The following is a 10,000-nucleotide window of genomic DNA, read 5'->3' as shown; positions in this document are numbered from 1 at the left end:
AGATATAAAGATTACATGAAAACTACTTTGAAAAAATGTGCTATCACTCCTTCAAATCTTGAAGACCTGGCCTCCAACAGACAAGGTTGGCGTAATATCTGCCACCTAGGAAGTGAGCAACTGACCACCAATATAAACAGGACTAGAGAACAACGACGTCTTCGGCGTTATGCTCCACAAAATACAGAATGACACTTCCCTTGTAACATTTGTGGTCGTATCTGCAAGTCCAAAATTGGACTAATTAGCCATCAAAAAGTCCACTGACTATAATAAGCCACAAATCGAATTCGAATGAAATCACCAAAACATTGACACATCTCTACTCATCTACCATCAATCAAGACATGGAGTGAGGTCATCGTCGTATGTATGTATGTATGTATGTATGTATGTATGTATGTATATATGTATGTATGTATGTATGTAGTTATACATGTATGTATGTATGTATGTATGCATGTATGTATGTATGTATGTATGTATGTATGTATGTATGTATGTATGTATGTATGTATGTATGTATGTATGTATGTATATCGGTGAATCTGTTGCAAATAGCGATCACAACCTAGTTAGATTCAAACTCCTAAACAATTTTAGAATAGATACTTATGTTTCTAAAATACCCGATTTCAGTAAAGTTCAGTTCATAGAACTACGTCAGGAGCTTCAGCCTACAGATTGGGAGGCAAAATTAAACGAAAGACCTGTAGATCAGATGTGGGAAATATTTCAAAATACGCTCACTAAGATGATTCAAACTTACATTCCTTTTAAGGACAGACGTCCCCCAAATCAGGCTCGCCCAAAGTGGCTCGACAAAGAAACTGAAAAAGTATTGCTAAAAAGAGACAGGCTTATAAGAAATATAAGTGCTCGGGTGCATCTAATGACTATGAAAGTTATGTATCAATACAGAGAGATTTAAAAAAGACAATAAGAAAAAGAAAACGACAATACGAAATGAACATCGCTGAGAAATCCAAAGAGAATCCCAAAGAATTCTATAGTTACATTAGAGATAAAAAGGTTGTTAGGAATCACATTGGTCCACTATTATCTGCTGACGGTCAACTTGAATATTCAAATGAAGGAATGTGTAATATCTTAAACGATTATTTTAGCTCGGTATTCGTAAACGAAACACCTCAAAGTGAATTCCAAACTGAAACCTGTGAAAAGTCTAGGGTAAACTTACTCACTACGGTAAATATAACAAAAGAAAAAATTAAAAGGTGTATAGACAAACTCAAAGTTAATAAAACACCAGAGCCTGACGGTTGGCATCCAAGAATCTTAAAGGAAATGAAAAATGAGATTGTTGTTCCATTAGAAATTATTTTCAAGAAATCCATTATATCCGGAGATGTCCCAGGAGAATGGAAGCTAGGTAACGTTACTCCCATATTCAAAAAAGGTGACAAAAAGAAACCAAATAACTATAGGCCTATAAGTTTGACTTCAATCGTAGGAAAAATAATGGAAACTATCATCAGAGATGCTATCGAACATCATTTAGAAAGTAACCGTTTGATAAATGATAGCCAGCATGGTTTCAGACGGAAACGTTCTTGCGTCACTAACTTACTCGAATTCTACAACACAGTTATCTCGAATTATGACAAAAGAAACAATATAGATTTAATATATCTAGACTTTGCAAAAGCTTTTGATACCGTCCCACACGAAAGACTACTTACTAAATTAGCTTTGCATGGAATAAGTGGTAGCCTATTAGGTTGGACTAGTAATTGGTTGAATGATCGAAAACAGAGAGTTGTTTTAAATGGAAAAACTTCTGGATGGAAAAGTGTTGCAAGTGGAGTTCCTCACGGTTCCGTTCTTGGGCCACTTCTATTCATAGTATATATAAATGATATAGACCATGGACTAAAATCTACTGTTTCCAAATTTGCTGATGATACAAAACTGTGCGGAGTGGCAAATGATCACTCAAACCAATTAGATATTCAAGAAGATTTAGATCAATTACAGCAATGGTCTGAAAAGTGGCTAATGAAATTTAACACAAGTAAATGCAAGGTAATGCACATAGGTAAAAATAACAATAAGTACGATTACAAGTTATTTGGAAATTCGTTAACAAAAGTGGATAGTGAAAAAGATCTCGGCGTAATTATCAGTAACGACCTCAAATCATCCAAGCAGTGTATTTCAGCCTCTGAGAAAGCAAATAAGATTCTAGGACTGATTGCGCGATCTTTTGATTTCAAAAGTCCATCACTCATTAACAAGCTATATAAATCGTTAGTTCGTCCACATTTGGAATATGCTGTTTCCGTATGGTCATCGAATCTCATTAAAGACATTGACAGATTGGAAAGAGTACAACGGCGAGCCACAAAACTGATTCCAAATATCAAAAATAAATCATACGAAAATCGACTAAAACATAAGAATCTGTTTTCCCTAAAAAAGCGTAGACTCAGAGGTGACTTGATACAGGTCTTTAAAATTCTAAAGGGAATTGACAACATCAAAAGTGACCAAATTTTTACATTGAATGAGAATCAGACAAGGAACAATGGTCTCAAACTGTCCGGAAATAGATTTAATTTGGAAGTAGGTAGAAACAACTTTGCCAACCGTGTAGTTAATGAATGGAATAAACTTCCTGCACAGGTAGTGCAATGTAGTTCAGTTCGAAGCTTTAAGAATCATTTAGATAAATACCTAAGTAAGATGCTGTAATGATTATAATTTATCTTATATTATTTGTTTTTGTTTTGTTATCATTTGTCTGTCTGATTTTTATTTATTATTAGTTATATGTCAATTTATTATTATTTACTATTTACCTGTTTGTTTATTATTTAACTATACCTATGCATTTATTTATGTATTTTATTTGTTATTTGCATTATCATGGTTTTTGTTTATTATTTTATTATTAATATGATTTTTTTTTCTCATCCGACCTAGATATGGATCAAAAGGTCTCCTGTCGGCATGCTCCGCCTTTGTAATCCTTTGTATGTATGTATGTATGTATGTATGTATGTATGTATGTATGTATGTATGTATGTATGTATGTATGTATGTATGTATGTATGTATGTATGTATGTATGTATATGTATGTATGTATGTATGTATGTATGTATGTATGTATGTATGTATGTATGTATGTATGAAAGTATGTATGGATGGATGGATGGATGGATGGATGGATGGATGTATATGCGTAGAGGATTAGTGCGGTAGCGGACTATTGAATCTGCTGTACGAGCGAGAAGTAAAAAAGATTAAGTAAAAGAAAAAGAAATAATAAAGTGAATATATGAGACCGTCCATAGACAGAGCCCATCCCAGCAGTAATCTCCCAGATCTCCCATTCTCCACCTCCCTACCTATCTCAGGCACACCTCCTCCTCCCCTCCTCCTTTCCTCCCCCTCCTCCTCCTCCCTTCCTCTACCACCCATCTTTATTGACTCCATCGCCTTTGCCCATTCACGGCCATCCCTCATCGTCTTAGGCAAGCTTACTGCATCTTCCTCTCCATACACCCTTCCCCCACCTCCCTCTAACACTCTCTCTCTCTCTCTCTCTCTCTCTCTCTCTCTCTCTCTCTCTCTCTCTCTCTCTCTCTCTCTCTCTCTCTCTCTCTCTCTCTCTCTCTCTCTCTCTCTCTCTCTCACTCGCGATCCCACTCTTTCTCTCTCTTCCCTTCCCTCTCTCTTATTTTCATTCTCTCTATCCATCTTTCTCTACCTATTCTTTCACACTTTCTCACTCCCTCAGTCATTCCCTCACTCACTCTATCACTACCTCTCTCATTCCCTCCCTTACTCCCTTCCTCACTCACTCCTTCACTCCCTTTCATCTTTTCTTTCACTCTTTCTTTTAGTCTCTCTCTCACTCTCTCTCTCTCTCTCTCTCTCTCTCTCTCTCTCATTTACTTGATTCTTTACTCACGTCCTCACTCACACACTCATTCACCAAAGCATTAACAGCCTCACAAATTCTCAGACAATCGTTCTTCTGCTTGATTTCCTTTATCTCGCTTATTCACTCACTCACATTATGGCTCGATATATCCCCTCCTCATTTATTCGCTCAAACTTACCTATTTTCTCAAACTCTTCTTTGTCCCCTTTTTAAAGGGTTAAGGAAGAAGAACAAACGAATGAATAGGTAAACGAATAAATGAACAAATGGATAACTACAAAATGAATAGTAAAGAAACAAATACGAAAACAAAAGGAAAGCATTACAATGCATCAATCAGGTGTCTGAAAAATGTTTCCTACGTTCGTTGGCTATAATCAGCAGAGTTCGTTATATTAAGTCTTCCTCTTCTCCTCTTCTTCCTTTTCCTCCCTCTCCCTCTTCTTCCTCGTCCTTCTTTCCCTTTCCTTCTCCTCGTCTTGTTCCTCCTCCTTTCTCTTTCATCTCGTCATCCTCTTCCTCTTCCCTTTCCCCTTCTTTCACTTCTTCCTCGTTACTCTTTCACTCCCTTTTCCTCTTCGCCTTCCTTCTCCTCTTTTCCCCGCTTGAATTTCCTCATCCCTCTTTCCTTCCTCTTCCTTTTATTCCTCCCTCTTCCCCTTCCACCTTCTCTCACTCATCCCTATTCTCCCTCTTCCTCCTTTTCTTCCTCCCTCTTCTTCCTCCTCTTCCTATCCCTCCTAATCTTTTTCCTCCATATAAGGCCTCCTTGTTCAACAACTCTACTTGTCACCACTCACTCCCTACCATCCTATACCCTCGTCTTTCACCCCTCCGTCTCTTATCTCCCCTTTTCCTCCCTTTTTCATCATTCCCACTCACTCTCCTCCCTGGGATTAGTTCCCTCCTCTCACACGCGCCACCTCTCCTTTGCCATTCTCTCTCTACACTCTCTTCCTCTTTTTTTTCCCCTTACTCCTCCTCCCTTTTCTCCATCCTCCATTACTTCATCCCCATTTACTCCACATTTCTTTTTTTATCCATCTCTATTCCTCTTCTTTTTTTTTCTTCTCAGCGTTGTTTCTTCCTTTCTACTTTACTTTCTTCTATTCTTCTCCTTTTCTCCACAACTGTACCTCATTGTTTATCACTGCCTTCTTAAACTTTCTTCTATGCATCACCCACATTCATTTTCTTAAGCTTTTACTTTCCTACCTTTCCATCATCATTGCTCTCTCTCTCTCTCTCTCTCTCTCTCTCTCTCTCTCTCTCTCTCTCTCTCTCTCTCTCTCTCTCTCTCTCTCTCTCTCTCTCTCTCTCTCTCTCTCTCTCTCTCTCTCTCTCTCTCTCTCTCTCTCTCTCTCTCTCTCTCTCTCTCTCTCTCTCTCTCTCTCTCTCTCTCTCTCTCTCTCTCTCTCTCTCTCTCTCTCTCGTCCCTTTCCATCTTCTCTTTCTCTCCTTTTTATCTTTTTCTCTTCCCTTTCTCTGCATCTCTCTCTCTCATGTTCCTTTATTCATCTTCTTCCATCGGTTCCAATTTCCCTTCCACTTCTCCCCTTCCACCTCCTTCTACTCCTCCTCCTCCACATTCTTCGTCTCCCTTCTTCTCTTCCTCTTTGTTCTCCTCCTCTTTCTTCTTTCCCCTCCTTCTCCTCCCTCCTTCCTCTCCCTTTCATCCTCCTTCTCCCCTTCCTCCTTCTACTCCTCCTCTTCTATATTCTCCTCTTCCTCTTTCACCCCTCCTCTTCCTCCCCTTCTCTTTCTCCTCCTTGTTCTTCTCGCTCTCACCCTCATCTTTTTTTCCTATAAATTTCCTCCTCCTCCTCCTCCTCCTCTTCGTTTTCCTCTTCCCCTTCCTCCTCACCCTCATCTTCTTCATCGTCATCCTCCTCTTTCTCCTCCTCTTCCTCGTTGTCGTACTTCACTCCCCTCCCCTCTTTTGCCTTCTTCCTTCTCTTTCTCCTTGTTACCCCATTCCTCTTCCTCCTCTTTCATCCCTCCTCTTCATTCCCTCCTTTTTCTCCTCCTTGTCCTTCTCCCTCTCGTCCTCATCTTTCTCTTTCCCATAATTTTCCTCCTCTTCCTCCTCCTTTTCCTCTTCCCCTTCCGTCTCACCCTCATCCTCTTCATCCTCCTCTTCCTCTTCCTCCTCCTCTTCCTCGTCGTCGTACTTCACTCGCCTCCTCCTCTTTTGCCTTCTTCCTTCTCTTTCTCCTTGTTTCCCCATTCTTCCTCCTCCACCTCCTTCTCCTCCTTCTCCTCCTCCTCCATAGCGTCCTCCTCATCTTCATCGACTTTCCCTTTCTCCTCCTCTTCGTCCCTCTTCTTCACCATCTCATTCTTCTTCGCTATCTCCTCCTCCTCATCCACCACGAGCGCAACCATCTCTTCCTCAACGGCTTATCTAGCCTTTCATTCTCGTCATCCTCTTTCATCTTCTCATTTATCCTCTCCATCCCTTCTTCTTTCTTTCCTTCTACCCACTCCTCCCTCTCCTTTTATTTTCCCTCGTCCCCTCCTCATCTCCCTCCTCCTCCCCTTCCTCCTCCCCCTCCTCCTCCTCCTCCTCCCCATCCTCCTCCCCCATCTCTTCCCCCTCCACCTTCCTCACTTTCTGAGCCGGAATTACTGGATGTGTGCATTACTGTACAGAATCCTTGACTGCACAGGGAAGCTACCAGGCTGGGCATAGCTTTCCCCTTCCCCTCTTTTCTTCTGTCCTTTCCTTTCATCTCTTCTTCTGTCCTCTCTTCTCTTCTCCCTCTCCTCTCCTCTTCTACCTCCTCCTCTCCTGTCCTCTCGCTCCCTCCATCACCTTTTCTCAGTCCCCTCCTGTAAGACCATACCATCATCTAATAATGATAATAAAAACAAATAATATGGAGTGGATATTTCCCTAATTTGAAAAAAATGAGCATATTTCGAGTGGCGAGAAGTCGCAACCCACTTATATATATATATATGTATATATATATATATATATATATATGTATATATATATACATATCTATATATCTATATATATATCTATATATAGATATGTATGTATACATATATATATATGTATATATATGTATATATATATATACATATGTATATATATATATGTGTATATATATATATTATATATATATATATTCACTATAAACCCACTATCGCAGAAATAATATCGAAAGTACAGGAAAACTGTATATTTCGACTACTATCTGTAGTCCTGTTCAGCAGAATGGTTACAAGAAGTTAGAGTACAGGTATAAATGAGGTAGTGAGGGGTACAGAAAAGGGGATGGGGAAAGTGGGGGGACTCAGGTTACATGCCCTTGATATGGTTGGGTCAAGGAAGGACAGTTGGTGGTATTTTGTCCGACCGCTCTTGATATTTGTTTGTTGACTGCTATCCTCGTAATACAATCTGGGGGCCACTGACCTTTTGAGGTATTAATGTGAGGATAATGTTTTATTAAGGAAGATTCTACAATTTTCCTACGAAAGCTACAATGTGATTTAAAAATAATTGCTGCATTATCCCAATCCATTCTGTGGTCTTTTTGGTTGGCATGAAGGAACACAGCGGAGTTAACCTGTCCATATTTAATGAAGTTTTTGTGATCCTTTAATCTTGTGGACAAATCCCTGCCAGTTTGGCCCCAATAGACATCACCACAGTCTTTACAAGGCAATTTATATAACCCGGAGCTTTGGTTCACATTATTCCTCCGGTGTTCATTTACTACCTTTCTAAAAATACTGTTTGGATAATTTTAAATAAATTTAATTTGGTTGTTAGGTAGTACTTTGGAGACCGAGTTGATAGATTCATTATATGGTATAATGATGTTACTGTTACTCCATTTAAACTTCTCCCTGGAGTTATTTGGTTTATAAAAATTAGATTTGGCTTTATGTAGGGTTTTCTTTAAAAACCATCCCGGATAACCTATGTTAGAGAGTTGTTTATTGATAATGTCAAATTCTATTTGCAAAAATTGTGGACTACAAATCCTAAGGGCTCTAAGATACAGGCCCGATGCAACACTATATTTAATGTTATCCGGATGGTGGCTAAAAAAGTGTAGGTAATTTCCTGTGTGAGTAGGCTTCCTATACACAGGAAATTACCTACACTTTTTTAGGAATGCATTAGGTTCAATCAGTAAAGCTTAATATGAAAATTGAAACGCAAAGCAAAAGAAATAATCAGACGGAAAAATGACAGGAGCGAAAGTACGGAGAGAGATACAAGGAAATTTCTAGTACTTCCGAATTCAAAAAGGGCCAACAGTATTAACAAATTCTTACAAAAAGCAGGAATGAACATTGCCGTCACTTTAGAGCAGAAGATTAGAGACTTGGTCGGTCATAAAGGTGAGATCAGGTCTGATCAGATCAACAAAGAAAGCACAGTATACAAAATTCCATGTGGTGATTGCCAACGAGCCTACTATGGAGAAACAAGTAAGGGGACTGGGGTAAGAGTGACACAGCACAAATCATATTTAAGACATCACAGAACATCAAATGCTATAGTAGTACACGCAAAAGAGTATGGACATCTACCAGACTGGAATAACATAAAAACAATCCACGCAGGAATGAGCAAGAAAATCAGGAAAGCAATGGAAGCAACTTATATTAATAAGGAAGACTGTATAAATAATAGAGAAGGGTTTATCAGCTGATCTAAAATAGGGGCGGAATTGGCAGTACGCGACTGGCCACGAGAAAATGAGGAGGCGGGACATAGAGCGGACCAATCGTCCGGGGATCAATCGTCAGCGGACCAATCGTCAGCGGATTGATCGTCAGGGGACCGATCGTCCACCAGATCATTAATTAGGAGACGCCCTCCAGACGATATACAGTATATAGTCTTGTAACCCCTTGTATTTTGTAGTCTCTCTGAAGAAGGTGTAAAAGCTGAAACGTTAGAGTGAACTGCTTAAATGAGGAAAAAAAAGGAGAGTGAGTTTAAAAAGAAATTGAAAGAGGAGTGGGAGGAAGTAAAGGATAGCGTAGAACTAGGAGTGGAGGAGTAATGGGGATGGTTCAAGGAGGGAGTCATAAGGTGTGCAAAGATGGTGTGTGGAACAAGGAGGGCGGGAGGAAATAGAAGGAAGGGTAGAGAGTAGTGGGATGAGGAAGCAAAGAAATGTGTAGAAGAGAAGAAGCAGGCATTCATAGATTGGCTACAAATTAGGGCGAGGGAATCGTATGAGAGGTACATAATAAAGAGAAGGGAAGTTAAGCATAAGATAAAGGAAACAAATAGGAGAGGAGATGTGAAATGGGTTAAGAGTATGATAGCAAATTTTGAAAGTAATAAAAAGATGTTTTGGAAGGAAATTAAAAGAGGAAGAGGAGGCGAATCAAGTAGAGAAGAAAAGGTAAAAGGTGCAGATGGAGAGATGATAATGGAAGAGAAGGCAGTGAGAAGAAGGTGGACACAGTATTTTAGGGAGTTGCTTGTGGCAGGATCGGAGGAGGGATTGAGGAAGCTGGTGGCAGAGTTTGGGAGAGTATGTGATAGAAGAAAGCTAAAGATAAATGTGGGTAAAAGTAAGGTGATGAGATGTACAAGGGGTGAAAGTGGCAGTAGACTGGAAGTGAACATTAAGTGAGAGCGACTGGAGGAAGTGGATAGTTTTAGATACTTGGGTGCAAGTGTAGCAGGAAAAGGTGGAGTGAAAGTGGAGGTAGAATGTAGATTGAGAGAAGCGAGTAAATGCCTTGGTGGATTAAAGAGTGTAATGAGGAATAGACATTTAGGAATGGATGCGAAGAGGAGACTGTATGAAGGAGTGATTGTGCCAACAGCACTGTATGGGGCAGAAACTTGGAACATAAGAGAAGAAGAGAGAAGGAGTTTGAATGTGTTTGAGATGAGGTGTCTGAGAAGTATGGTGGGGGTTACTAGGCTAGATAGAGTGAGAAATGAGGAGGTGAGGAGGAGAACAGGGGTGAAAAAGGAGCTGGGAGATAGGGTTGATGAAAGAATATTAGGATGGTTTGGACACATGGAAAGAATGAGTGAAGAAAGACTAGTAAAAGAGGTATGGAAGGCAGATGTGGAGGGAGTGAACATGAGGGGA

General features: G+C 39.8%; 1 protein-coding gene across 1 annotated transcript in view; it reads left to right on the top strand.

Annotated features, from left to right (window-relative positions):
- LOC143035169 (uncharacterized) overlaps nucleotides 1-192 on the top strand; it is a 510-nt gene extending 318 nt beyond the window's left edge. The window contains exon 1 of the mRNA XM_076201823.1: nucleotides 1-192. This exon is cut by the window's left edge and continues 318 nt beyond it. Coding sequence (XP_076057938.1) covers nucleotides 1-192 — 192 coding nt within the window.
- Nucleotides 193-10,000: the final 9,808 nt, after the last annotated feature.

This window comes from Oratosquilla oratoria, chromosome 2 (genome assembly GCF_046742065.1).
Source record: "Oratosquilla oratoria isolate Oo_2021 chromosome 2, ASM4674206v1, whole genome shotgun sequence".
Lineage (NCBI taxonomy): Eukaryota > Metazoa > Arthropoda > Malacostraca > Stomatopoda > Squillidae > Oratosquilla > Oratosquilla oratoria.
This window is presented reverse-complemented; position numbering and strand designations above follow the sequence as displayed.